General features: G+C 46.8%; 10 protein-coding genes across 10 annotated transcripts; 4 read left to right on the plus strand and 6 right to left on the minus strand.

The window, feature by feature from the left end:
- Nucleotides 1-426: 426 nt before the first annotated feature.
- F4822DRAFT_430955 (G protein-coupled glucose receptor regulating Gpa2-domain-containing protein) lies at nt 427-2328 on the minus strand (the record flags this gene model as incomplete). The annotated part of the gene is made up of 2 exons (XM_051461397.1): nt 427-2041; nt 2108-2328. The coding sequence occupies 2 exons, from the start codon at nt 2326-2328 to the stop codon at nt 427-429; spliced, it is 1836 nt and encodes a 611-aa protein (XP_051311857.1).
- Nucleotides 2329-3185: 857 nt separating this feature from the next.
- F4822DRAFT_305038 (uncharacterized protein) lies at nt 3186-3573 on the minus strand. Its single transcript, XM_051455236.1, has one exon. The coding sequence runs from the start codon at nt 3453-3455 to the stop codon at nt 3234-3236; it is 222 nt and encodes a 73-aa protein (XP_051311858.1). The 5' UTR covers nt 3456-3573; the 3' UTR covers nt 3186-3233.
- Nucleotides 3574-4693: 1120 nt separating this feature from the next.
- On the minus strand, nt 4694-6695 carry F4822DRAFT_430956 (uncharacterized protein; the record flags this gene model as incomplete). The annotated part of the gene is made up of 4 exons (XM_051461398.1): nt 4694-5555; nt 5612-5940; nt 6001-6296; nt 6350-6695. 4 exons carry the CDS (start codon nt 6693-6695, stop codon nt 4694-4696), a joined length of 1833 nt encoding a protein of 610 aa, XP_051311859.1.
- Nucleotides 6696-7055: 360 nt separating this feature from the next.
- On the plus strand, nt 7056-8139 carry F4822DRAFT_430957 (uncharacterized protein; the record flags this gene model as incomplete). The annotated part of the gene is made up of 2 exons (XM_051461399.1): nt 7056-7106; nt 7537-8139. 2 exons carry the CDS (start codon nt 7056-7058, stop codon nt 8137-8139), a joined length of 654 nt encoding a protein of 217 aa, XP_051311860.1.
- A 3014-nt stretch (nt 8140-11153) lies between these two features.
- F4822DRAFT_305135 (uncharacterized protein) lies at nt 11154-13340 on the minus strand. The gene is made up of 3 exons (XM_051455239.1): nt 12649-13340; nt 11709-12597; nt 11154-11626 (listed from the first exon to the last, which is right to left on the minus strand). The coding sequence occupies exons 1-3, from the start codon at nt 13122-13124 to the stop codon at nt 11396-11398; spliced, it is 1596 nt and encodes a 531-aa protein (XP_051311861.1). The 5' UTR covers nt 13125-13340; the 3' UTR covers nt 11154-11395.
- Nucleotides 13341-14239, minus strand: F4822DRAFT_305134 (uncharacterized protein). Its single transcript, XM_051455238.1, has one exon. The coding sequence runs from the start codon at nt 14169-14171 to the stop codon at nt 13557-13559; it is 615 nt and encodes a 204-aa protein (XP_051311862.1). The 5' UTR covers nt 14172-14239; the 3' UTR covers nt 13341-13556.
- Nucleotides 14240-14905: 666 nt separating this feature from the next.
- F4822DRAFT_305166 (lipase) lies at nt 14906-16006 on the plus strand. The gene has a single exon (XM_051455240.1). The coding sequence runs from the start codon at nt 15008-15010 to the stop codon at nt 15989-15991; it is 984 nt and encodes a 327-aa protein (XP_051311863.1). The 5' UTR covers nt 14906-15007; the 3' UTR covers nt 15992-16006.
- A 5973-nt stretch (nt 16007-21979) lies between these two features.
- On the minus strand, nt 21980-22831 carry F4822DRAFT_305192 (uncharacterized protein). The gene is made up of 2 exons (XM_051455241.1): nt 22749-22831; nt 21980-22689 (listed from the first exon to the last, which is right to left on the minus strand). Coding segments are annotated over exons 1-2 (672 nt in total). The 5' UTR covers nt 22751-22831; the 3' UTR covers nt 21980-22019.
- A 403-nt stretch (nt 22832-23234) lies between these two features.
- Nucleotides 23235-25727, plus strand: F4822DRAFT_430963 (uncharacterized protein; the record flags this gene model as incomplete). The annotated part of the gene is made up of 4 exons (XM_051461400.1): nt 23235-23259; nt 23330-23413; nt 23481-25570; nt 25635-25727. The coding sequence occupies 4 exons, from the start codon at nt 23235-23237 to the stop codon at nt 25725-25727; spliced, it is 2292 nt and encodes a 763-aa protein (XP_051311865.1).
- An 810-nt stretch (nt 25728-26537) lies between these two features.
- On the plus strand, nt 26538-27431 carry F4822DRAFT_430964 (ClpP/crotonase-like domain-containing protein; the record flags this gene model as incomplete). Its single annotated transcript, XM_051461401.1, has 1 exon — nt 26538-27431. The coding sequence occupies one exon, from the start codon at nt 26538-26540 to the stop codon at nt 27429-27431; it is 894 nt and encodes a 297-aa protein (XP_051311866.1).
- Between the last annotated feature and the right edge of the window lie 97 nt (nt 27432-27528).

Raw genomic sequence — 27528 nt, forward strand, 5'->3', positions numbered from 1 at the left:
CTCCCTACCTTCCCACCCTTCCCCGTTCGTTAAAAGGCTGTTTGTGGTATATAATGATCATAATAAAAAAATGATAGAAAAAAAGGGCTGGGCCGTCCAGTTTTTTGATGTTTCTGGAAACAAATAACCCCCCACGCACTTCTGCTCCAACCCAAACAGAAAAATAAAATACCCCCCAATGAGATCCCCGGGCATCCGTGACATGCATATATGCAAAAATGAATCGATCTTTTTATCATGAATCGTCGCCCACCTTTCGTGTAAATGCAGCAAGCAAGCAGTCAGTCTTACCTGGCATGCTAATATCGTTTCCCCGTTGGTTATGCGTAACCCATGCTGACGCCTGGTATTTGTGAATGATATGTTACCCCTCCCATTAAGTTTTCATCTTACTTGCATCCCTTCGTTCATTCGTTCTATCGTTCGTTATGCTGTTCGGATAGTGCTAGTTTCAGAATCAACATCTAGCACATCCCACCATTCGCGCGGTACCGTATTATGCAGTGTTCCGCGTCCGGATACTCCCCTGCCGACCTCGCTGCTCAAGTTCTCCAGGTTCTCTTCTTGGTCCCGTCTGACACGCGCTGTACGCGCGTCTACAAACATCTCCTGACGTGTGCGACCGGCGCCTCTATGCCGCCGTCGCATTGGACGGTGTATCCTGAGCCGCAATGCTAGACCCTCCCAGAAACCCCCACGCAGATGTAGCCACGGTTTCTCCCAAGCGCTAAAGAAACAACAGTCGACGGCCGCACCAATACATAAGCTCGCGATGCTAACAACTTGTAGCGCTAGAGGTTCCCCGCTGCCGCTTTGTCCGTTTGGAGCTATATCGCTGTCGTACCCCATCACGTGCGACACGAACGGCGCGATCCACGTTAGCAGATAGATAGCCGGGTATACGAATAGGAGGCGGAGTTGTCGTTGTTGCTTCTCCCGCGATCGACGCATCGCTTCCTCGGTCTCTTCTTGGGACAGAAGGGCGGAACTTGAAAATGTACTTTGGCTTTCACCCTTTTTTCGCGGTGGCCCACGCCGTAGAGCATTAACCACGCCAGACACGGACCCTGTTTTACCATGTGAGCCTAAAGACATCGAGCGTTGCCATACGGGTTGGTTTTGACCCGATTGCTGTGAGTTGCGTGGGCTGTTATGTGTAGGTTCGGGTGCACAGATAGGGATGGTTCGCTCTGCGCCTAGTGATGGGGAAATTGGTACTATGAGAGCCGACTCGCTCTCCCTTCTCATTCCTGGTTTTCTTGGGTTGTTACCCGCAAAATTTACAGGGTTCCATTTAATCGAACTCCTTCTCGCATGTTCGGGTTTTCGTGGGGGAGTTGACGAACCCTCTCCCGTATTCAAAGTACTGATGGTTGAGCTAACCGAATTTTGACGATCCCTGGGATCCTCCTCCTTTGCCAGACTATCCCGCGCCGAATCCAACATTCCATAGTCAGAGATGGGTGGCGTAGGTGGAACTTCTCGACTGCGACTATGGCGATGGTTGTTTTTGCGGTTGTGGTCCGGGTGGTTGCTGTGCGCTACGCTGGCACGCCTTTGGTCCCTACCGAAACGCCGGAATCGGCACGCGACATAGATATAGAGAAATGTATAGGTGACAATAATGATAGCGAAGATGATATAGCGTGGAATCCAACTAAGAGCACTGAGATACCAAGCAGGGCGTCCAGGCAGGGAACAATGGGGCCCATTGTCTGAGAAACGTCCGCCAGTAATTGGTACAACCGCAGCCAAGATGATTGGAACAATAGCCCAGAACGTGTAGGCTATGTATCTGTATGGGTACAAGCCAGCATCCGCCCCGCTCGAACTTGAAGGCCAAAGTATGAATAGCGCTGTGTGTGCTGCAACTAGAAGAACTGCGATATCCGAGGCCTCGATGCTAATAGTTAGGAAAAATCCAGAGACTTGGCAAAAGACGGAGTTCGAATCGATAGGCACACCGGCGAAAAAGGCGAGCGGGTTGATTACGAGCCATAAGGCCTTCATCATATCGCTTTGGATTAGGAGCATAATCAAGCTGGAAACGCTGTCAGCCGATTTGGAAATACAGTGCGAATTATTCACTATGTCCCAGTTAACTTACTCGTGGCGAAAACTCCTCCGCATTCTAACGAACCAATAGAAAGCACATAAGGCAGCCAGGACGCTGATGGAGGCTGTGGAGAGCGAGATTGACATCAGAGCTATAAGCTCGGGATCGTTTAAATTCACATCTTGTGTCGTGTCGCGATTTATTATGTTGGCGGTGTTGGGCATGAGGTATTCGGTGAGGGAAACACCAGACAGCCATGTCAGAGGAGCCATCGTTTCTGCTGTAGCCGGAAAGGAGCTCAGGATGCAGGTTGAGCAGTCGATGGTCAGTCATGCTTCCAGCAAATGCTTCATCGGCATCGTACGCCGGGCTTCATGTTCGCGGTTGGTAGTATAGTTGGTTGGTGAGCAAAGTAGTGGAGGTTGTATAGGTGTGTGTGAGGAAGCTTTCGGCGGTGGAAGTCTAGATGATGAGAATAAAATGGCAAATCGAAATGAAGCGTCCTTTCTATAAGGCTAGAAAAAGTTTAAAAGGATTCCAGGGTCCTTTTGCCTTTGGGTAGTAAGAGGTGGTGGAAGAAGACAAGCGAGAGGAAAGATCACATCCACTCCACGAGTAAGCGTCGAACTGTGGGAAATCATGTCCTCGATCGATCTCACGTAATGTGCGGCACTCAAGCGGCAGGTCCGAATCTAGAGATTCATGTTGCACATTCGAATAGTAATAAAAGAGTAAGAGATGAAGAGAAGAGGTCAGAAACCCTGCTGGATGCTGTAATGGCTGTAAAGCAAGTGGCAATCACAGGTCCAAGTTAACATGAGAATAAGGTAACCATCATATGAATGGTGAGAAACGTAGGAATGCAGTAATTCAGTAAATGGTAAGAAATAATACCTGAAAATGTTAGGGTAGAACAAGGTATATACTTTAAAAGTAACATGGGACTAAAGAGGAAATATATGAAATACCCAATCCCTAATTCCCTAGAGGATGGAAAAGGACATTTCCATATTTTAATGTTCACGGTCCGTTTTCGTGGCGGTGAAGCAAGAAAAAAAGGAGTTAGTAGGACTTTGTAACATCGGAGAAATCGGTGTGAACAAAAGTGTGGAAAGTGTGGGAGGGAAAAGGTACCGTGAATAAAAAGGCAAGGGCAGTGTTGTTGATTCCATGCTTGTTATTCCAGGTTTATTAGGCTTGTTTGGAAGATCATAGGCTCTTTCCCCCAATGAGAGTTCATAGCTTCGAAACTTAGTCCAAGTGATGAGGACCCGGTGACGCTACGGCCGCAGCGGAGACAGCATCCGACAGTTTTTAGTGCGCGGCGCTTAGGTGACATTTCCAGCATTCCCTCTTTCGAGCCCCATAACAACCATAACATCCCTAACATCCCTAACATCCCTGAAAGAATCAGTACGATTTAGTACAATCAGTGGGATAATCCCCATAAACGACCACTACATCCCGCTATATCCCGCTACATTCCCCCATAACGACCCCACAATATCCCCGTAACATTGTCCCCTCCGCTTTCGTCATAACCCTGACCACGTAGCAGGTAGCCTACTAGTAGCCTTTAAAGTGCTAGCATTATAAGGCATTCAGGTAATTCAGCGTTGTACAAATGTCCCATAAGGTGCATGCAACCGAGATCTGGTGACCGGCGTCCCGGGACAAATTCCAAGCCTGCTGACCCCCGCAAAGTACAACTTCACTTTTCTTTTTCTTTTTTCCAACCTTTTATTCTTTCTCTTAAAACAGCGAAGACGATAGAAAAACGGACGATACCTCCCACACTATACTTGAAATCTACCCTCGGACCGGAGTTATGAATCTGTCGATCATTGTGGTGGAATAAATACGTACGAAACTCCTACGAACTAAAAATGACTTACGGACGTTTCCATTCTTTTGTCGATCACAGCTTTGTATTCGAGGCGTACGCTAACCCGAAGGCGGGGGATTTTCAGCTTGTTATTTTTCCTTCTCTTCTTGTTATTTTTCTTTCTTTTCTTTTCTCTCAACAAGGCCGAATCTAAGAAACAACTGGAAATCTAAATGCTCAACATATAGAATGACGAAATCGACTATGAGAAGAACCCAATAAAACTCCGGACCTGAAACTATGCCAATATAATGATCCCCGGATTTCACAGAAGGGTGTGTAGTACAACCCCAACCAAGGCCCAAAGAAATCATCAAAATCCCGCCCCCACTGTCGTTTCGTTGAGAAATATATCACTTCACTTTATGTGAAATGTGTCCTACTCTATGGTTTCAAATATTAAGCCAGTGTGAGTGATCTAACACCCACTATAATAAGCTCTCACAGGTAAATCCCTCAAATTTTACGGCCGCATATTTTGGAATAGCTGAACTATATGAAGACACAAAGCAGGATGACTAGTTTCATATAGGTCGTCTTTGAAAATAATTTGCCTTGCTTAGAAGTAAAGCGTGCGCTACCATGACTCCTTGGCAAATCTCCTAGTCCTGATACGACACTAGGAACGACATGGTTGGCGCGCGGCTTCCTGGTTTTCTCCTTGAGATGTGATGATTGGTGGGGAGCGCGCCTAGAGAATATTGAAGACCGTCCATTAATACGCTACGAATAGCCAAGCCATCGAGGTCGAATTAATTGATTCCAACAACCGCGTCTGACGCTTGAGGCTTTCCTGAGCCTTTTACCTCCTTAGGTCGAATGTTTTGACCTTTCAATTCACTCTTCGCCGGTAACTTGGAAGGGCTGTCTCCCAGCAAGGGATGGTCTCCAGCAAAATCCGCCGTCACTTTTGAAATCGTAGATGTAGAGCGCAAACGCAGACGATCGAGAGGTTGTTCGCCAGTATTAAAATGGGCTTTCTCAACCCGGGGACTTTTCGTAATTTGAAGATTCGTCCCAGCCTCGCTCGGGGCGGGGCCTTCCTCGGTCGTATCCGTTGTTGGTATATGGCGCTCGAGTGCATCTAGGTGTGTGAACGCAGTACCACAGATACAAGCGTAGGCTAAATGATCTTTCTCTATCCCATGCCAGTTTAGTTCCCAACGGGTTGGGAATGACTCTCTGCACTGGTTGCATGAGAGGGGATCCCGACGGCTTAGTCTGTAATGGGGACTGGTTCTCGGCTGGATCATGCCTACCCTCGGGTTCGATACACTCTCTGATATGCCCGAGTCCGAATCCCGAGTATAAGTATCATGCGTCTCCGGGATCGGGATGTTCGTCTTTAAATCATAACTGTCGCCTATCTCGGTTGGGATGACCATAAGGGCGATGTCCTGAAGATGTTTTTCAAGATGATATGTCACTGTTGCTTTACCGGTACCCGTCTCCTTGAAGCACAAATTGCATTGAAAGCTTGGCCATTTTTTTTCTTCATTTCCGTGATTAGAAGCTAAATGGAGGACCCAGTCTCCCCTACTGGAGAAAGGTACTAGAGAAAGGCATGATAGTTCGAGGCAATAGTAAGGCTGGAGATCATAGAACAAATGTCGCCTAGAATGTTAGAATGCATAACAACCAACTCTGTAAGTGTAGGTAATTCGACTTACTTCCAATCAATTTCATCCAGAAATGTAACATCCTCTGCGCATGCAGTACATACTCCATCTGCTGGAATTGGTGGAACCCTTCTTATTTTCTCATCGCCCTGGTCAGAGGACATTGACGCCTTCAAAAGACCTTTTCCTGGTGGGGAAACAAGACGGGTCCTCGAGATATCAGTGTTACTTTTTCCTAATGCCATTGATTTGAACCCCTCGTGGTTTTTATTTTCGCGGACTAACGTATCATTCTCCAGCCGGCTATCAACAATGTTCAAAAATCTTCGAAAGTTGACTTCTTCGAGATGAGTTGCCAGCTTATCATTTACATGCGGGAACTATGTTTTGATTCTTTCGACGAAGATATGATCCAGAATAACCGATATCGATAGCAGGACCTTGGCAACAGCTTCATTTTCATACGACAGAAGACATTCCGTTGCTGACTCATAGAGGGGGGTCATATCCATCAAGTTGCTCGTTTTTGCGTCCAAGTCATTTGCAATCTCCGAGAAAGAGTCGAATTCGAAAAGAGTTGAGGTTTCACTTGTAGCTTCATCAAAGCTATCACCATCGCCAACTTCAACGTCGGGATCTTTTTTTAAAATGAAGTTAATTTGATCCTTCGAAGTTTGCAGTTGCACGCACAAATTCTCCAGCTCCTCCGTCGGTACGTCAGCTCTAGGTACCACCCCTAGCTAAGATTAGCCTTCCTATTGTCTAGTACCCCTCACAGTCATAGCTTACTGTCCATTATAATGCACCCGATATAGAGGAGAGCTTTCAATGTTGATTTTTGCAACTGGTGGGAATGATACAAAGTATCGTCGAGCTTCTCGGAAGTTATGTCGTGTTGTTGTGCCCATAATAGTAAGGCTTGAAAAGGTTTTTTAAGCTGTAAATGAATAATGTCTTCACTCTTCCGTGAAATTCTTTCTAATACTGCCTGGTATAACTGCGTGGTTATTACATAGAGATCTGCCGTTATAGGGAGGTTTATGTGGTCAGAATCTAATTGAGAGTTCTGCCACTCGTCGATATCGTAAGTCTTGCCGACTTCCTCCGGAGTGTGCGTTAGCGACCTTGTTCCCATTTCTAATAGGCAGATCAAGTACTGATGAGATATTTTGGTGTTCGTTTGTAATTGATGAGTGCCTACCAGATAGGTACATATATAGGTACCTAGGTAGATGTGAAAGTCGAGAGATTATGCCGGGAGCCCCGCGACCACATGTCGTAGGCACCTACATATAGGTACATGGGTGGGTGAAATCAGCCTTGAAGTCTCCCTACACATGTACCTACCTAGACAAATAAGGCAGTGCAATGTAACCCATCAGCAAAATGCCTTACCATCTACCCTACCGTTCTGTAAGCTTTATAAAGGGTAAGAAGTTCGAAAGACCCGCCCAATATTTAGAACATCAAACTTGTCAATATCTAGGTAGACACTATGTCGGACCCTATTTCCCTTGGCCTTGCGATTACACCTTTAGTTATTGAGGTAATCAAAGGATTTCGGTCTCTTCAAATCAAATTGAAAATATTTCGGCATTATTCACGAGAAGCAAACCGGATCTGGGACAAATTTAAAGTCCAGCGCGATTTTTTCCGAATAGAATGTGAACTTCTTTTTAAAAATATCACCAGTGATGTTTCCAAAGCACGAAATCTACTCAATTCGCGTCAGATTGGCAACGAGAATTGTCAACTTCTCTAAAATCTCAGCAAATATCTCGGGACGAGCTATGAATCTTTCGAGAGTACCTTCATTGAAATAAAGGGCTCACCCCAGCATCTCCAAGCGCAGTTTCAAGGGTTCGCAGAAATTGATGAGGGACGTAAAGATGTTAGTCCAATTGATCCTAACATGGTTACTTGCATACCTCAAATGTAAGTAATTATACGATGGCGAGTGCTGAACATTCATAAAGGGCGAGCCCCTCGTAGAGGCTGTCAAACGACTCAGGACTCGTGTAAAAATTACACTCAATCATTCGAGTTATAATGAAGCTCTAGCAAAACTGAAGGAGTCAAATTACGATTTAAGAGACATCCGAACTCACTTGAAGGAACTTAACTCGCAAGGCTCGCATCCGAGCACGCCGACAACTGAGGTTGCGCCAGCGTCAGCATCGATATCGGCTTCTCCCGAACGGGAGGAAACACGAAGAGTGGGGTTGGCTGCCCATGCTCTCTACGAAGTTATGGGCACTTCATGGGTATGTGATATACAATCACATCGCCGCCATCTTGTGAGGCTCTTTGTGAGTACTAGAGTTGAGGAAGACGTACAGATGAACCTTTCGTTATCTGGCGACCATCGTCATCAGCCTAGCTATGATTTGTCCGTCCCATCGCTAGAACACGGGACACTTAGTGTCGCTCGACCGATCGAATTCCCTCTATTAGTTCGAGCCTCCATTATTAATAACTCCCTGGCGGCTGGGTTGGGCCCTATAGATGTAAAAACTTCAACAGAGTCTCAAACCTCTAAACGAAGAAAGGTTGTGCGGGTCGAGTTCGACAACGGCTAAGTCACACATTTAATAAACTTACCTAGACCATTCAGGCTCTTTGATACTGATGGCGTTAATGCTATTAGGAATCGCGAGCTTCACCACAAGATTAGCACTTTCAGAGCCGTTGGGTGCATGGCTCTAGGAAACTGTACTCGGAACGAAACCTTCCTGGGGCATCTTGATGTTTGCATGCATGCTCAATACCGCCATTCTTTCTATGTATGGCCAAAACGATCCTGCGCACCGGGCACGGACGCTTTTAGCGTCCCGGTACTTCTCGACGAGTTATTTAGTCAACCACCAGATGATCGTTATCACTATGGAGATCGACTTAGGTTGGCGAGAGCCATGGCCTCTATTGTCATGAAATTTCACTCCACCCCATGGCTAGATTGCCGGTGGAATTCGAAAAATATCGGCTTTATAGCCACTAATGGGAAGATGGACGATGTTTTAAATACTCTTCACCTCAATTCGGTCCTTCAACACCGCGGGCATACTAATTCTCGAGGCATTGAGTCGCAAGACCAACCCCATATTAGGAATGTCGAATTGTATATCTTGGAATCATCTTGCTCCAGATCGATCGATGGAAGAATGTCCCCGACTTGAAAGAGGTCGACAAACTTGCTAAGTGGGCAAATCTCGGTTTCAAATATAGAGATATTGTGCAGAGATGTCTTGACTGTAATTTTGGTGTAGATTATGACCTTTCCAAACCTAAGTTGCAAAATGCGGTTTGGGAAAAGGTGATAAATGAGCTGGATTCGATGATTGCGGGAGTGTCAATTATAGATTAAGGGAAACGTTAGGTGCCCAGGTGCACATTGGAGTGCCCAAGGAAAAATTAATAGGCGGCGTTACAGTTAGATAAACCCGCTGTTAAACCACTGTCAACGTGCAACTAGGCCACCTACGTAGGTACCCAGGTGGCATAAGACAGCTCAGTCTTATTATGTACAAGCGACAAAGTTATACAATGCGCAACGAAATATAAAGGCTTTTGTCAGAAAACTAAAATAAATAAAAATATTTAAATCAAAAATTGCTACTGAGTATCGAACGGGCCGGGTATCTATCATCAATTCATTGCCTGTCCATAATGCGAATGTTGACATGGGAAATCACTTCGTTCCAAGCACGCCCCCCACCTTCTCATGATGGAAAACTCCGGCACATTCACTGGGCGGATTTCGCATCTTCATGGTCCCGAAGACGATCATCGATGATACTATCTAAGCTGTCGAAGTTATCCGACGTTTCGTTTAACTTCTCTTCAATCTCGTCCGTCATCAATACCGGGTCGGCCCTAATCTTGGGAGCGAAAACATCGACTTGGCCTCGCTCGAACTGTACCCATCCCTTAAGTTCTTCCAGCTTGCTCACGTCGGAATCCTCCAGAATCTTCGAGGCGGGCCACTGAGCGCGGTTCTCTAGGATATCTTTGAGAGCTTTCGCGGCCTCCCAAACCCAGTCAAAATCGTAAGTCCCCGCGACATATTGCCTATCGGGACTCGTCTCGGAGTAGTTGTCAAGCATGTTGACGCGTTGGTTACTGGTAGTGTTGTATGATCTTCTCGAGTTTGTTGCTAAAAAGCTGAAGCGGTGAAGTGCTATCGCAAAGCTGTGTGTAGCTGAGGACGGAGAGAATAGAGACACAACTCTAGATCAAAGTCCCTCTTTTATAGAAATCGCATCTATCGTTGCACAGAAAGGTCATCGTCACTATTTCTGGTGCGTCACTCATTGTGATTCGGGAATACGACAAGATTTTGGAAAACGTTCCATCATCTACTTTGGGTATCGCTTGTACAGCAACAACGTGATTCATGTGTGCGTACAACCCACCAAGTCAAAGCAAATATGGGATGAATCTCATCAAGTTAACAAAAGAGCTAATGGTAATCATCTATAAATGTCTTAGCTTAGGTAAATTGACTTGTCTTTTAATGCGATTTCCTAGGACTGACGCTGAAGGCCATGCGTCATTCTCAGTCACCGGGGTTGTGTCGGATTTCCTCGTTGGAATTGAAATCATCCAATGCCTTCATATGCTCATTATTCATTATTGGCGTTAAGAATACTCGTGTCGAATCCAGACCTGCTGCCGTATACCCAGATGCCTAATCGGAAGCGACACACCAATTGGTGTTTGAAAGAGACATCTATCGAATGGGAGGGGGCTTCTCTTACTTAGTAACCTTGGTAGGTTTTGGTTCGGATCTATGTCTCTGGGGGGATTCTCATCCGAATCTGTTGGTATTCCTAGAAAAACCTATTGTTTGCGTGGTTTGTGTTGGCCCTCGAACGAGAAACCGTATCAAGAGGTTTTGCGATGCCCTTTCGTGTTTTACGTAAGGAAAATAGGTATACACGTAAACAAGGCCTAGTTATCTAAGATATAGATTAATAATCATTCCTCAATGCTAGAATGGTTCAGATATAGGGTGCTTGGAATCTCACTGGTCTTGAGAGGTGGTATGCTTCGGGGTTATGCCGCCAACTTGCATCCGGAGCATAACACCGTATTTTCAAGCCAACAAGCTGACTGTTAGAATCCAACGGACCGATATATCGCCTATCACGAGCATAATTATGGGGTTTCCTCGCAGAAAATACCCTTTCCGGACCTCTCTTGCGTTTATATCGCTGCAAATATGGAAGTGCGATGCAAGGTGCTGTAATCGCGTAGAAAAGGTAGAAAAGGGGGTATCTGAATCAATGTGTGCTGGCTAAATATTGAGTCGTGAGCGTGGTCGGGTTCAAGGTGATAATTGAGAGTTGTGTTGCGAATGTTGATCAATTTTCGACATGTTTCGTTGATTGACTTGAAAACCGACTTTCTGTCATACCTCATCTAGATTACACAGGTAGCGAAAGTGAAAACGATCTTGTTAGTTCCAAATGGTATCTGCTTATCAATCAGTATCTTGGGGTATGTGAAAGGCGACTCATTTAATTACATGGATCATGCTGTAAAGTGACTTCTAACCAATTCGCAATTGCGGTAATGTCGCGGTAGTCCGACGTAGCCGCAAGTAGCGGGCGCGGCACCCTAGCCTCTGGCAACCTTGTTGGGCTTACAAGAATTCCTAAAATGTTCGCTGCTTGGAGATCATGTCTGATCTAAGAAATCGCGGTATATTTCATGTTTTAAGAGAAGCACGTCGCCTTGTGGTTGGGAGAGCCACCTATTGTACACGGCATTGAAAGGCTATCAGTCATGGATATTAAGCATCTGCTGTCGCCATCTCCCGGATTTGTCAGGAATCTACTCTATTTCCGATAAAGCGTTGAACCGACTACCTCTTCCTGTGAGAAAGTCGAACTCACGTTTCCGTGGGTCGGCATCTGTTCCGGATTCCTTTGCCCCTAATATGTCTTGGATCGACCAAGCAATTCTTTCCGCTCCAATCCGCGCACCGATTAAGTTGGGAGCCCCGGGACCAAGCTGCAAGGCGGCGAGCCTTCCAGCGATGAAAAGAGGCACATCATCCCGCCACTATATCATATGAAGTTAGTCATATGTACGTTCCCGAAAAGTGACCAGCTGAACTTGGACTCTGAGTGGGTTGAGTACTTACAGCCATGTTCTCGGTAATGCAAGGAAGACCTCCACAATTCTCGACGGGATAGTCGGAGCATATGGAATGTAGGAAGGGGAGACACTCATATTCGCTTTTGACGCCGGTAGCGAAGTAAATATGATCTATACGAGGGAGTACTTGGTCCTTATCCGACAATGATATCGCCCAAGTCTTAGAGATCGGGTCCCATTGCTTCTCTTTGATTGTCGTATTCTGGAGCAAGCATAATTTACCGGTCGAAATATGCCGCTCGAGGATCTTCTTGTACGGCGGTGTAATACTTCCACCGTTTCGGGCAGTCTTGATCTTATCCCATCGTTCCTCCGCAGAATCCGAAGTCCAAAAGGCGGCCTGCTCGAAGTTTCGAAATTTGCCTACCCATTCAAGTCCTACGTCGAAAGGCTTGACTTTCAGTGGCCCACGCATCAGTAGCCATACTTTAGTTACCCCTCGGCGAATCGCCAAGTCAGAGAGTTGAGCCGAGGTGAGTCCCCCGCCAACAATGACAATATTTGCCGGGAGACGCGCACTAAGCTTCGCGCGTATACGAGGCGACGGCATTTCTTTGATATGCATGGCGTGGGTGACACCCTCTGTCCCTTCAATTGGCATATTTGGGATCTCTGGAGGATTTCCACCCACGGCCAATACCACGGTCTTCGCGTGATGAATGCCCTTATTGGTTCGTACCGTGAAGATCTTGTCAACTTGGGAAAAGTCCTCGACATAATTGAAGCTAATGTCTTCCACCTTCTCATGGCACACCATATCCCCACGCAAGCCATAGCGATCCACTAAACATCCGCAATGCGATGCGAAGAGTGGAGTGGACGGGACGAAATAGTCGTTTCGATCGCGTTCGTCGACTGTGGGTTCTGTTCTAGGTCTTCCAATTCTTAGTATGTTATGGGGATAGGTAAGTCGAGGTCAAGCTTACTGTCTGCCAGATCTTTCTCTTTTCTTCCTTTGATGCTTACTTAATTCCTTTCCGACGCAACCCCGAATCTCTGTTAGCTCATTATCTCTTTCGTTTCTGTATGTATAGGCCAAAAGACCGTCTCGTTCCGAAGGATCGACATGAAAGAACATTGGACTTCGAAGGTGGGATATATCAAAGGTCTTGAATAGGGTGTCCCATCGTGCCATCCATCGATTATCAGTAGCATCGAGCACTAAGAGATCAAGACCAGCATTCCCTGGAGAGGCGGTGCATGATTTTCGCCGTGTTTCACGGCCAGTCTTATAACTCTTAATGCTGGCTTGATTCCTGTGCTTCTGGATCCAATGATACCTTTGATGTTCGTCGTCCGAAAAATTGGCGGCAGGCATACGTTCTGACAAGCGTGCTGCGACAGCAAGGCCGCACGGCCCAGCGCCTATAATTACCACATCGTGAACCCGAATTTCGTCCATTTTTTCTGTGCCATTTTCGCTCTATAAGATAATCGGCCATAATGGCAGGACAGAATAGCCGATATAAGGTACTGGGTAAGGGAACCTTGATGGTGAGGCGAGCACCCTGATGGCATTTTCCATCCAAGAAAAAATGACCTTTGAGGTCACCACTGCCGAATGCGACTCATTAGAGCAACCGATTTTACGGTCCCTTCCGTCATTCGGGGGCCAGTCTATACAGTCAATGTAGGATCCATCGTGAAAAAGTGGTCTTCTTGGCGGTTTCTGCAAAGACGAGTTGCGAGATAAAAATTGGAAAATTCAGCCATACGGAATTTGCTCAATTGCGACCGAACAAGGCAATTAGCACAACTCCACTCGCTGGCTGTGGAGTTTTCGCTATTTTCAATTCATCGACATTGTAGTTATAATGTATGCTAATTGTCCAGCTTATTCAAAGTGCGTCGCGACATGGTGGGCTACAGCCGTCTCGTCTCCTTCGAATTCACCGCACACTGGACAAGTCGCAGTGGCTGATGTGACATCCGCGACGGTTGAATCTAGATCATTACTTCCCGAGGCTTGTTGACCTCGGGCCGAGCCGTCTGTTTGGCTAGACCCTTTTGTGCCGTTTCTACCTTTGCCCTTGCGTTTCGCGGGAACGATGTATGCGCTTAGGTCAGCCTGCTCTGGTGCGACGGCGAGGGGTTCCTCTAGTCGCGCGTCCCGATAACGCGGGCGACGTCCACGTGGATGCGAGACATTATTATTAACTGAATTGACTAACTCGCTATCTGCGAGCGATTGATCATCAAGGGGTGGCCTGAATGTCGTGTTTCCAGGACTCGATGATGAAGCAGAGGAAACGGACGCCATGCTCTGGACTCGTCCAATCCGACCATCCGTAAGTCGGACTTTAATACCGCGATAATGGTCACCCCGCGTCAAGACATCGCGAACGGTCCCACTCACTTCGCGGCCTGTGCGCTGATCTGCTTTTAGGACAATGTTTACAATAGCGCCAGGAGTGACCTCGGCCATCTTCGGAACCACACGATTGGCCATTGTAGGGTGTGCGATGGTGTGTAGGGAAGGGTAAAGGGTGGATGGTGGCGTCCAGACTGCCAGATCGGTAAGATAATATACGATACGATCTTTGCTTTTTATTCGAGAAATGTGACAAGTCCGAAAATAATAACTCCGCAATTCGGTAAGTGAATTTATAGTCTATTAATACAAATATTTGCTTTGTTGCATTCGGCTTAACTGAGCTATGTTCTCTTCTTGGCTTCTATGGTCCCAAATTTCTTCGCGTAGATTCACACTCTGTAATTTACCAAGCTTCTAAATAAAGGGTATCGGCTCATGGATGATTGCAGCTTGCATGCTGCATGCATACAAGTCATGTCACGGGATCTCCTATAGGCAGAATGCCTTTATATCTCGTGTGTTCAAGGGTTTCCAGGCATCTCTGACTCCATCTTTATCATGGAGTTACAATCCCCGACCAGTCACCATGCAGATGACCAGTCGTTTGGAGAATAGGAGATGTCCGGTCTCTTCTTGCACCAGATTTGCGCAATGGATCTCCTGGGTTACCACTCCCAGACCCTCACCGACTACCATAATTTTCCAGCTATGCTTCACGCGATTGGTTAGGGGATCGCCAGTTGGCTTCCCTTGCAGAGTACACTAGGCTAGCCTGTCGCCATCGACTAGCCCCTGTACAAGGCTCCAACATAAATGTCAACGGTCTCCTCGTCCCGGAACTTCGTGGATACCTCCTATTTTAGCATGCACAATTCTTCTTCGAACTCTTATATCCCGACACGGAACCTTTTCCTCCCCTCATGTTATTCTAACCTCTTCGACTACATACGGCAGATCACGGATCACTCAAAATGCGAAAGGTTTTGGCGGGGCCGGCTGATCGTTTGCCAAGACCGCCATATGACGCCGAGATAGACACTATATTCAAGGCACTAGGTGGAATGCCAGAGCGATATGAGGTTGAGAAGCTTCGAAAGGACGCGCTGGCGAGAACCCAGCCCCTCACCAACGCTCTGCTTGCCGACAAGAGCATTACCGTCGAGGACATTTCCATCCCTGGGCCTCGCCAGGATCTGACGCTTTCAGTTGTACGACCGGTGGCAACATCGACGTGTGATAGTCACCCGTGCATCTTCTATATCCACGGTGGCGCGTTGGTCGCGGCGGATCGCTTCGCTGGCTTGGACACCAGCGTCGTGTGGGCAAGGGAGTTCGATGCCATCACTATAAGTGTGGAGTATGGACGTGCGCCAGAGAACACGGGGACGCAACCTGCAGAAGACTGCTACGCGGCGCTACAATGGGCTGGTAATCATCTTTCGGAATTGGGTATCGATCCCGAGCGTCTGCTCCTCTATGGCACCTCGGCCGGGGGTGGTTTAGCGGCGGCAACTGCCCTGATGGTACGCGACAAAGGCGGCCCGAAACTATGCGGGCTTGTCCTCGAATGCCCCATGCTCGACGACAGGAATGAAAAGGTTTCGTCTCAGCAATTCTCCACAGGCCCCTTTTATAACTCGACCCTAAACCGTTTTGCATGGAGGTGTCTCCTCGGCGAGCGTGCTGCAGGCAGCTCAGTTAGCCAATATGAAGCGCCCGCACGGGCACATGATCTATCGAGACTCCCCCCTGCGTTTCTCGATTGCGCATCCGCCGAGCCTTTCCGAGACGAAATCGTAGCTTTCGCATCTAAACTGTGGGAGGGAGGTGTGCAGGCTGAGCTTCACGTGTGGCCTGGTGGACCCCACGGGTATGAACGAATTCTCCCCACCGCACCTTTCGCGATACTGGCGAGACAGACCAGGCTGGCCTGGATTCAGAGGATATTCTCTTAGACTCTCTGAAATCTTGGCTTCCGAAGCAGTTATTGTTGGATCTGGTATAGCCGCCACGTAATTACACTATGTGGCTCCACGATCAATCGATTCGGTCGTTTGTTGGAGACTAAGTGGACTTTTTCGTCCGAGGGGTGGTATATCTGCCTCTTTCCTACCGATATGCATATACGAATGGTGTATTTTAACAGGAGTATACTGGGGAGGGGGGTTGTTTGTGTGGTGGTTGCTAGTCTCATCCACTGAAAGAATGTATAACAATCCCTGAGCTTCGCGCAGAGTAGATCCATCCGGTTGGCACAGAGCCATCTAGTTGCTCTAAGGTGTATTGATTAGTCTGCTATGATTAGAGAGATACGTAAATTGGTAACAATTTGCCCGTTCCCCTTTTTTACAGAGGTTTCTTGATGAAAAAAAAGTTTTCTTTACTAACACACAAGTAGGGTCGACACGGACGTATTTGATATTATTCAACTCAAGGCGAACTCTACGATACGATAACTTGTATCTCTGGAGGTTTGCTCTGCCGGCCAAACAATTATACATTCATTTCTTCCGCCTCACTTTTTGTGATGGCGTCGTTTCAACATCCCTGTTGCTGCCCAAAATCCTAAAGAGATAGGGCTAACTACGAGTTGTTAGAAGCTCAGACCAGCAATATTTTACGCAGCGACCACATTGTTATGTATGAACATCTCTTTCAACAATATGCCAATTATCTATGGGGGCCTTGGAAATTCCGGTCAGGGCGTATCGGACTCTATTCCTCGGCATGAATCAAGACAGGAATAATACTTTTTCTCCCCGAAATGAACGATTATCAGACATCCCACACCCAAACGTACGATAACGAAGAATCCTTTTCGGTCTTTCACGGCAATTTTATTGTGCGGAACGCTCTGACGTCGCCATCACTTGCCGAGAAAATGACGCGAGGTCTCCATAATACCTCTACAGGAAATCAGTGATTTGTCACTGTAGGACTTTGAAGGGGACTTTGAAGGGACAACGACGTCCAGTACTTTTAGGAAACATATATCTTCTACCTAACGTTCTACACATTTGCACATACAGGTAACACTTATAATTATTAAGTTATAGCCCTAGTTACGAATTCTGGTAGAGCTCACCGTAGGCCTAAGCGAATGCGTGTGTACCTTAGGGGACCAACCCTCCACACGGTGGCCTGTAAGAATAGAAAATACCTACCTGCCGAAGTAGGAATTGATTCTCTATCACCAACAACACGATATTTACACGAGAATTCCCAGCACATATCCCAAAGATTCCACTCGTTCTGATTCTAGAACGCATCAATCAGCTATTATACACTTCAAACTTCCACGTCGTCGTCTATGCTATTTTGACTATTAGATTCAATAGGTTTTCCGGCCGTAGATACGTCATCAGCGCCGGCCGAGCCGGACAACCTTTTACTATGGTATGTGAGCATTTTGCAGCACGCAAGCCATCCACTAACTCTTGACGTAATATCAAATTATAAATTGGTTTTTTTAGTTCATGGCACGATTTTGTTGCACCACGCCGTCCAAATCGACTTTATTACGAGCACATCCGAGCTATGCGGTACCTTCCACGAGTCCTTCGTCGCATACGAACACGACGGAGTATGGACTTCGTTCTGTCCATCCCCGAGATTCCCTAGTACATACGGGTTGCGAACTTGAACAACGCAATGTGATGGGCCAATTCCACCATAAAATATAATATTTCCGCTTGTTCCGCTAGAAAAGGGATTATTCCTAACGAACAGTATACTGTAACCCTTATCGACCGACCTGAACAACTCGTTAGAGACAATTTGCCCTCCCAACCCATGATAGAATACTCTAATAGTTACTGGACAACTATAAATAACTAATTTCAGATGGATCATACTAGAAGGAGATTTCACTAGTTACAGAAGATGCCACGTTCCTGGGATTTGGTTGTCTTCCATAACCAACAAATGTAACTTCCATTATTTTGTCATCGAGTTCTATCACGACTAGTAGAGTATAGTTATAAAATATTTTAGAGATATAGCCCGATTAAGGCCCGTAATAATGCAACTAGCTCTATAGAAGACCAACAGTCTTTGACCGTTAATTAGTTAAACTCGCCTTCAAAGTTAAAAAAAAGATGAAACTCCATTTATGTAACCCAATATCACAATCTAGGTAGTTCTTCTTTCTTTAGACTTCCTAGCGACTTTCCCGCGTAAATTACTCAACAAGAAATAATATACCAAAACGCCTTTGTTATCTATACGCCACTTGAAGCCTATAGGCGTGATTCTGCATGAATTATCGTACCCTCTTGTAGATGTACAATAAATGGCTAGTTAGGTCCCCCATCCGTTTAAGGAACTGGTGTACTTATATTCTCGGACTTTTATCATAAGATGTTGTACTACCTAAGAATCCATTAATATCAACACATATATTGGATTGGATTGGTGGAAAAATAGAGGTTTACGTTTGACTCCTATTAGGTCTGCCAGTACCCTCTAATTTTCCACTTTCTCCTGTAGCTGCAATAGGAGTAATTAAGTGTCAAACTCCAGGCTCAATCTTCTGCATTAGGTATAATTAGAATGTCTACCTAATCATTGTGGCCTTCAAAAAGTTAGATGAATACTTAGGTACCTACCAGCCACTCCAAACCGGATTCGAGGAATCCTCTCGCACTAGTAAGGGAATACCCGCAGACTCTACGGGAAGTTTTTACCGCCCATTTGGTTCGGGCCTACGTCAAACCTTTGATTTGTCCCAAAGGTAGCCAATGGTAGTGAAATTGCCAACTATGATGTGTCCGGGAACAAATCATTAGCCCTAAGTTTCTAACACCACTTCAGCAAAACATATTAATTCCCGGGCGATAACCTAACCTGCGGTTATCCATTGAATGTTTGTAAGCTAAAGATGATACAGACCTTCATAATGCAATGATGAGCCAACTACGAAATGTCTACGATGTGAATACCGCAAAAAGTAGCCTAGGTGGGCCACGTATCAAAACAAACGCACACGTGGATAAGCATAGGTGTCCTTGGAGACGGTATGTCCTAGAGCCACTTAATAAGGACCTTCCCATTCCGTTCAGCATTTACCTACTATGTACGGTCTGTCATTTTGGCAAGGAGTAGTATCATATCTCACAAGCAATAGTTCCTGGGGGCCAATGCAGCTGTGAGACGCATTGGCCGAGCTAGGTATATCGACAGCGGTGGAACCCACCGACCTTGCCGTAATGCGTCTGGCAACCATTTGCGAGTATCGAGAGTCAATCAGAACCCTAATGCCAATCTTTCGTCCTGAACTAATTGGTCCCTACCCGGCGAATGGCACACCCGGATAGCCCCCCATGACGCGCGCCACTCAACGCCCTCTCATCGGCAAGATACGAAACCGCGAGATGGGAGAGGCTAATGAATATTGCACATGGGACAGAAAACCAGTTTTAATAATGGTGTGCGTGAAGCAAGTTAGGTTTTGGGGCCAACCGGGTTGCTGGAATCAGGCCGAGCCACTAAAAGGGGGTGAGAAGATCACTTGGCTTCCCGGGGTGGTACAGATTCTGCATGTATTCATGGCACGCAGATATCACCATCGCCAGCTCAGAATGACACGGGAGGGGTTCAGCTCGTTTAACATGCAGGTATGGCGTGGTCATTGTGAGATATGGAGCTCGCTTCACCTAATCACGGCACCCACCCCGAAAACAACGGGTGTGATTTGTTGTTAAGACACCTGCCTAGTGGAAATCCATTATTCTAGCCAATATTTTAATTATTAGGGGTTGATTGATATACCTAGCCCGCCAGAGTGCAAATGACTCGCATTTTCAGCGCGAGGGCATGTATAGTTTAGTATCGTCATGGTACAGGCCTTGAAACGACGAAATCTCGTTCCTATCGGAAATAAAATCCGTAAGTTCGTCGAATAATCGTACTTTCGGTTTCAATTTGCCGAAGATAATACCAAGGTGTACCTCCGCGCATGTCAGGGGTCAAATACTCCTTGCCATGATGTGTAAGTTATATCTTCACCGACACTTTTTGGAGGCTTACAATTTCTGGGCACTGAAATCCTGACGTACGACCACATTTCATTCCGGGGTTTTGTCTTCCTCGTCTTGATGAACTCCAATCGACTAGGGCAGGACCTAATAGGGATATACTTTTGAATTTGCCTATCCGTATCTGGTTCTGGGTCTGGGTCCGTCCCACACCATGACGGATTCTGCGATTGTTCGAACTACTCACATAAAGTATCTGATATGTGCAAGTAAAATTTAAAAAAATAGCGCATACATCGATTTTATGGGAAGATAGGTTTCCATCGCTACTTGACCCTCTGTTTTGAAGCTAGTCTTGACGTCCCACTTACCTAGGTGGCTGATGGCGATCGCTCGGCCGCCACTCGTACACCTCTACTAGTAAACCCTCGCTTCTTCGCATTCTAATTAGTGCTTGTTCGCAATATAGTTCTCCTTTACTTTAACAGGACCTACACCAGGTTCGTAGCTGAGCGCCTATTTTGTGTTTGGCTGGTTTTTCTTCAAGGGGCTGATCATGACGAACATGAGTATCATGCAATCCAGGCTAGGAGAAGGATGTAGGAACTGTGCGAGCTTTTTATTGCGGGAAAACGGTTCCTTACCTCGAGCAAGTTGGATGAACGCCCTGTAATTCGGACAGTGGATTGTTAATTTAACTAACGGTCCTCGTTGGGCGTGTTCTCTCGGCGGCTAGATCTATGAGATCAAGCTAGCCTTCTCGCTCTACAGCGGAGTTACCCTTCAACCTGAAGATGAGATGAGGCTAAGATAAACTACCATTCGTGTTGGTTTTGTTAGATTGGCGATAATCCATGCACATTTCAATCAGAGCGTCAAGGTCGCTTGCCATGTTCACACTTCTCGTTCAAGAGAGAAGCTCTCGACTAGGTATTGAGAATGGCTTACCTTCGCTTCCGCTTGCCTTCAGCAAATACACCGCGTTGTTGTACACCCCATAGTAACATCCGACAACATTCGAGTCTAAGCTAAACCCCTTAAGCCATTTCTTTTTTTCGAAAAATCATCGCTTGTATCCGATAGGAAATGTTGTCATTTTCATAGTAAATACCTTCCTTTCAATTTTCAACTTTGCATGTATTGTTCATCGAATAAGCCTTCTCCAACTCAGAGTGTCCAGAGCAGAGTATTACAGGCCTTTTTACCGCCAATGACTGACTGTACATAATCACCGATTTCTTCGAAGACGTCGCTGTTCGTCGCCTTGGGAAGAAAGATCTGCTCAAATTCAAGAGTGTCGTCGCTCAGAGTTAACTTAGTCGGATGATCATGATATTCCTCCTCGTACGTCTTGTCTCTCACTCCAGGGCTTGAAGTTGTCTTTTTATCCCACTCCCCAAATAATTTATAGAGTATTAACGGCTCTTGTCCCTAGCCCGTAACCTTGTTTGGTTATACCGCGTCTCTTAACGTCCGCTAGAGCTCCTCCTTCTTTCGTGGGCTTTTCCTCCTTTCTAGCGTTTCCTGCGATTGTCGATCTAAACTGCCAATCTCTTCCTCGTTGATCATTATATTTCCGCTTGGACTCTTATCTGCCTGTTTTTGTATAAATCGTGCTCTGTATGATAGGTTTCCGAAACATCTTGATGCGTCTTCGTTTCTGTTGACAGTGTCTAGAACCTACAACGTTTAGCACTGAATAAAAACTCACCCCTGATCTACCTGCAATTATCTTAGACACTAGTACACTGGATGATTAACAAATCCGTAGGACTTTCAAGTTGTGAAAACGTCGGACCAAAACGTAAAGCTTGGTTCGTATTCGGAGCGATGTGTTGTGGAGTTGACAGTTGCGAACGTCTCAACGATGTGTTTAGCCTCATAGTTACGTATGTAATTGGATATGCTGTCAAATATTATACACTATGACTGCGGTTTGTACAACTAGGCGACGGTGATGCCCTAGTTTGGGTCGATCTTGATATCGTACACATGGTAGATGGGGATCTCACCAGCCCTGTTTCGTTAATTCCCTAACTCTGGTGACGCAAGCCTTGAATCCCTTCTTAAATCTTGCCCGCCATCGAGCACTCTTTAACCTCTTTCGCTTGAGACCTGGTCGCTCGTGGAATTTCTGTAGTGAGAAATCTTGTCGTACTCTGTTCTGGTTTACCTGGATTGATAAAAGTTTGAAAGACCTAGCCACATCGACGTTGTTTCTGACATGGACGGTACGGCCGGTTCGTGGGACCAGTCGTAGAGGGGGCCGTACGGGAGCGGGGCGCTGTTCTACGATTTTGCTCTTGTTCAGTTCGCCTGAATCGAAATCAACTTCTGTGATTAATGGGTCTTCATCGTAAGCTGATATATCTGGCTTCTTGATCACGATATTGTCTTCTTCAGTTTGTCGGGATTCTCTGGAGGAACTGGGCCAACTGGCGGAAGAGTAACTTTGGTTCTGCGTATGAGATGTGGGTGACTTCGCGGGGGAAGCAGGGTCCCTAGCCCCATTGTTGGCTTCAATCGATCGGAAGGCTTGTGTCGTCGACAATTGTCGCGCACTGGTCATTCGAGATCCTGATGCGACTAAGAATGTTTGTGATGTCCATCTTGGAGTAGAGCTTAGAAGTAGAGATGTCGCTCGAGTGGCAACTTGTGCGGCACGATAGAACTCGGCCCTAAAGAAACCAGCAAATTAATAAGTTATGGGAGGAATAGGGAGTTTTGTCTCACTTACATAGTGACTTCTACCTGGCCCTAGTCAGTTCTTAAGGAGTTTATCTTCGGTTCATGATTTTGAGGTAGAATTGTTGTATCAATTGCGATTCGCATTTTCTGCCGGGGAGGGACCCACCTTGAAAAATAATTCCATACGTGCTTATGTAATGAAAGCCCCCACTATACATACTTCAATCCATGGTTCAGCCAATCTGTGGCTGTGCTTTGCTAGACTCTTTTCGTTACTAACTAAACTAAACAAACCTTGTCAACATCAATTCTTCAATTCTTCAATTCTATTCTTCATACTAATCACTACACATACCAGCTTACTTTGCACCTTGGAATATCTTCATATCTTCCGCCCCTTTTCCCCGGTTGGTAACGAGAAGCGCGCTGGAAGGGATACGCGCATACGTCTTGACGCCGATACAATCGGCCAAGAATCCAGTTCGCTAAACGACGCCCATCGAACGATAGTAGTACTGCATAGTATTTGGAAGTCATGGCGTATAATCCTTACGGCGGGGGTAAGTCATATTTAATATCTTACTATTCATATACAATTGGGAATATGCTAACGAGAATACCCATTTCAAGTACCCGGCTTCGGCCCACCTCCGACCTACGGTTCGTATCCTGGCGCCGCCGGTGCTCCAGGCCTCCCGTCTGCTCCTGGTCTAGGTATGTAGTTTCGCACTCAATTGTATACGCATTCATGCGCATAGCCTACTAATACCACCCATCTTAGGACCCCCACCAGGCATGTCTGCCCCAGGAACGGCGCCACCTGGCGTTCAGCAGCACAGCATCAATCAAGCTAATCGACCTAGCGGTCTACCCTCCAACTTCCAAGCTCCTCCGAATATGCCCAACATTAACTTCAATGCCCCCGTAATCCGCCTCGGTACCGCCTCCGCGAAGCCCCAAACCCCCGGCATACCGGGTCGCAAAGACACCGACACCCCAACTTCTGCCGGACCTAGACCTGGTATAGGTATGGACCGCGGTTTAGACCAGACGCGACAGGCTATACGGGAGAATATGCAAGCATTAGTACCTCCTACCAAAGAAGAGATCATTCGAACAGTCTTCGTAAGTGGAATTACAGATGGTATTAGTGGCAACGAAGGCGTCGAGAAGATTCTCGGCGCCCCAGGCAAGGTGCGTCGTTGGGACCGAGCTACGGATGCTAGTGGAAAAGAGATGACGTTCGGCTTTGTCCAGTTCGAGGATGCTGAATCGCTCTGGATCGCCTCCGAAATCTTAAAGGACATCACCGTACCCGTAAAGAAGCAGACACCATCCGACGAGCCGGCGGGTGACGACGATACCTATGAGAAATTCGAAAAAGTAACCCTACAAATTCGACTCGATGAGAATTCTACCAAGTACCTAGAAGCTTACAAGGAGAGTAGGCCTGATGACTCAGGTGCAGAGGCAAGACGTGAAGCTGCCAGAGGTGCGTTGAAGCAGACCATTAAAAATCTCTTTTATCCCACGTCACGACCTGGAGCAGACGCAGATGGGGATGTCACTATGGGTGATAGTTCGGCCCAGAATGGAGAGAATGTTGAGGTGGTTAATATCCCCTTGGCACAGGAGGACGAACTCGCCGACATCCCGGCTGAAATGCGCGAGACCGTTGCTGCCGAAATCGCTGCATTCAGGGAGCGAAGCATCAAACGTGATATGGAACGACTAAAGAGGGAAGAAGAACTCGAAGCGATGGAACGCCAGCGTAATGGTGCGCCAAGACCATCTCGATTAACGTCACCGCCACCCTCTAGCGCGAATACAATACCATTGGGACCGCGTGGCGTACCTAATGCGCCGTCTGGTCCTAAGGGACAGAAATCTGATATGGGTAAAGATTTCAATAGGTCAATCAGTTTCGTAAATGGCGGGACGGCTAACGGTGGTCTTGGTTATAATCGGGATGACGATGATGATTCCGCCAGCGACGAGGAATTAGAGCGCCGACGAGTTGCGAAACAGAACGCGGATACAGAGAAACTCTACCTTGATGCCGAGCGTAGGTGGTTAAACCGAGAGAAGTCGCGTACGGCTGCTCTTGAACGAGAGAAGGAACGCGACGAGTCTGACGCGAAGGACTCTGCTAAGAACAAAGAGAAAACGCTACAACGACTCAAGCACTTCGATGATGACGCAGAAGCATCGCGCAAAACCGAGGAATATTACAAGGACCGCAGCGCTTGGATTAGAAACCGCACTGCATTTAGGGCTAGAGAAATTGCTGCTGATGATACTGATAGACAAGCAGAGGAGCAAGAGCGCGTCAGAGAAGAGGCGGAGCGTGAGCAAGCTAGAGGCATGGCTGATTCATTCCTTGAGAGACAAGCCCAAGAGATGGAACAGCGGCCAGCTCCTAGGGTTGGCATTGCTGCGCCGCAACCATTCAAGCTTTCGCTTGGTGCCGCCGCGCAAAAGGCCCAGGCTCAACGTGCAGCTCCACAAAGAAAGACCATCGCCGAAGTTGAAGGTCTGCTGGAAGACGAAGATGAAGACGCATCATCCAGACGCCAACTTATCCCCATTCAGTTCGAACCGGCTGCAGCTGCAGCTATGTCGGATGAGGAACGTGACCAAGCTGTTCGCGCGTTAGCTCAAGAGATACCTAATGAAAAGGAAGGACTATGGGGATGGGATGTCAAATGGGACTACTTGGATGAGAGCGTCATCCGAGAAAAGCTTAGGCCTTTCGTCGAAAAGAAATTGGTCGAGTATCTTGGTGTCCAAGAACAACTCCTCATCGAGGTTGTGGAAGAAAATCTTAGGAAGCACGCCAAACCTAATGATTTGGTTGAAGAGCTAGCCGAGGTACGTAACTACCCTACCATTATCTCTTGATCTCTTGACTGCATTTAACTAACTCTTTTTCAAGGCACTGGATGACGAAGCGGAAGCCCTAGTCAAGAAGCTTTGGCGAATGGTCATTTTCTTCACTGAGAGCGAGAAACGCGGGCTTTCCGCATAAGTTGGGGGGATGTACTAGCTACCACTACTTCGCTATACTTGTATGAGGTCTATCAAAGTTATTCAGCACATTACAGAATAATGAAGCGCTCGAAAGGACCATCACAAGCAATGGCTTACCCTCATAATCGAAGATATTAATCAAGGAGACAAAGGCAATAGTTTATACATTCACAAGGGAATATATTGAAGGGGCGCTGTTCGGGCATTTCCAGTGCCATCTGAACCATATGCAAACTTTGAAGGCGTTGTTTCCATGAGCCGTATTGTGTGTATATGGCTAAAAAAAGGAAAAGGGCTAATGAAGGATACTCTTCGGGTGAAGTTTCACAACCATAATAAAATTCAATGGAGATATCCCATTCAACTACTTCCGCGCTTGCCCCGTCTTACCTAACGTCTCGATACTATTTTAAAAATTTAGGAAGGTGGCACACAGTCCGTTGCCCGTCAGGGGTGTGACGCAACGTCCGGGGATTGCGGAGTAGAGTGGGTCTGACGGAATACCGAGGTTACTCTCCACAAAATCCCCAACATTCGGTTCAATTCATCAGTACAGCACGGTGAGTAGCATTTACCTTTATTAAAGCAATCCTTCCTTCCTATTACCTAGGCTTTGTTTATTGATTATTCATGCTATATTTTATTTGTCCGTCCGATATACTATAAGATTTCATATTAGTCTTTTAACAACACGTCGCATTCATGATATTTCTACATCTAATCTAGTAAATCTACAAACCTACATTAGTCGTTCTCAACAAAGCCGAGGAGGTCTTCCCCTTTTCCGTACTACACACCACCACCCATCATGTCCTCCACTCAATTCACATCACAACCCCCCTCCGTCCCAAACACCCTAATCTCCTTCCCAAGCCCACACATCCTCCTCGTAACGCTCAACCGCCCAGACGCTCTAAACGCGATTCCAGTCCCACAACATTTCGCCCTCGAGAAACTATGGGAATGGTACGATGCGGAACCCTCATTACGCTGCGCCGTACTAACAGGTACCGGACGCGCGTTTTGCGCTGGAGCGGATTTGAAGGAGTGGGATGAGACGAATTCTTCATCTTCCCCATCTTCTACCTCGAACTCGGGGTCAGAGTTAATAACACCCCGAGAACGAAAAACCCGCTTCCCACCGGGCGGTTTCGGCGGGATGAGTAATCGAGGCGGGTTGAAACCGATTATAGCAGCGGTTAATGGCGTGTGTTTCGGCGGCGGCATGGAGATGGCGGTTAATGCTGATCTTGTGATCGCGAGCGATGCGGCGGTGTTTGGACTTCCGGAGGTTACTATTGGGGTTATTGCGCTGGCGGGGGCGTTGCCTAGGTTGGTTAGGAGTGTTGGGAGGCAGCGCGCTGCGGAGATGGCGTTGGGTGGGAGGAAGAGGTATGGTGCGAGGGAGATGTTGGGGTGGGGGTTGGTTAATGAGGTTGTGGATGTTGGGAAGGGGGGTAATGAGGTTGTGGTAGAGGCGGCGTTGAAGTGGGCGAGGACGATTGCGGGGAATAGTCCTGATGCTGTGATTGTGACGCGCGAGGGGTTGAAGTTGGGGTGGGAGGGTGTTGGGCCGGAGCAGGGGACGGATTTACTGCTTAAGGGGTGGTTTGGGCGGATTGAGAAGGGTGATAATGCGGTTGAGGGTGTGAAGAGCTTTGTTGAGAGGCGGAAGCCAGTTTGGAAGGATAGTAAGTTGTGAATAGGGTTTTTGTTTAGGTACATTTGAGTATTGAACAAGCTCGCAAGTTGTATATTGAAACTGACTATTAATGTCTGGTATCGTCAAAATCATGGGC

Source organism: Hypoxylon trugodes (genome assembly GCF_022578975.1).
Source record: "Hypoxylon trugodes strain CBS 135444 unplaced genomic scaffold F4822scaffold_7, whole genome shotgun sequence".
NCBI classification, from domain to species: Eukaryota; Fungi; Ascomycota; class Sordariomycetes; order Xylariales; family Hypoxylaceae; genus Hypoxylon; species Hypoxylon trugodes.

Bases quoted from the DNA above. Each gene is read 5' to 3' on its own strand.
- F4822DRAFT_305166 (XM_051455240.1), top strand. From the start codon at position 15,008: ATGCGAAAGGTTTTGGCGGGGCCGGCTGATCGTTTGCCAAGACCGCCA.
- F4822DRAFT_305135 (XM_051455239.1), bottom strand. From the start codon at position 13,124: ATGGACGAAATTCGGGTTCACGATGTGGTAATTATAGGCGCTGGGCCG. The intron at 12,598-12,648 runs GTAAGCTTGACC...AAGAATTGGAAG, and splicing joins AGAGAAAGATCTGGCAGACA to ACCTAGAACAGAACCCACAG. The intron at 11,627-11,708 runs GTAAGTACTCAA...CATATGATATAG, and splicing joins GCATTACCGAGAACATGGCT to TGGCGGGATGATGTGCCTCT.
- F4822DRAFT_305134 (XM_051455238.1), bottom strand. From the start codon at position 14,171: ATGGCCAATCGTGTGGTTCCGAAGATGGCCGAGGTCACTCCTGGCGCT.
- F4822DRAFT_305038 (XM_051455236.1), bottom strand. From the start codon at position 3,455: ATGTTAGGGATGTTAGGGATGTTATGGTTGTTATGGGGCTCGAAAGAG.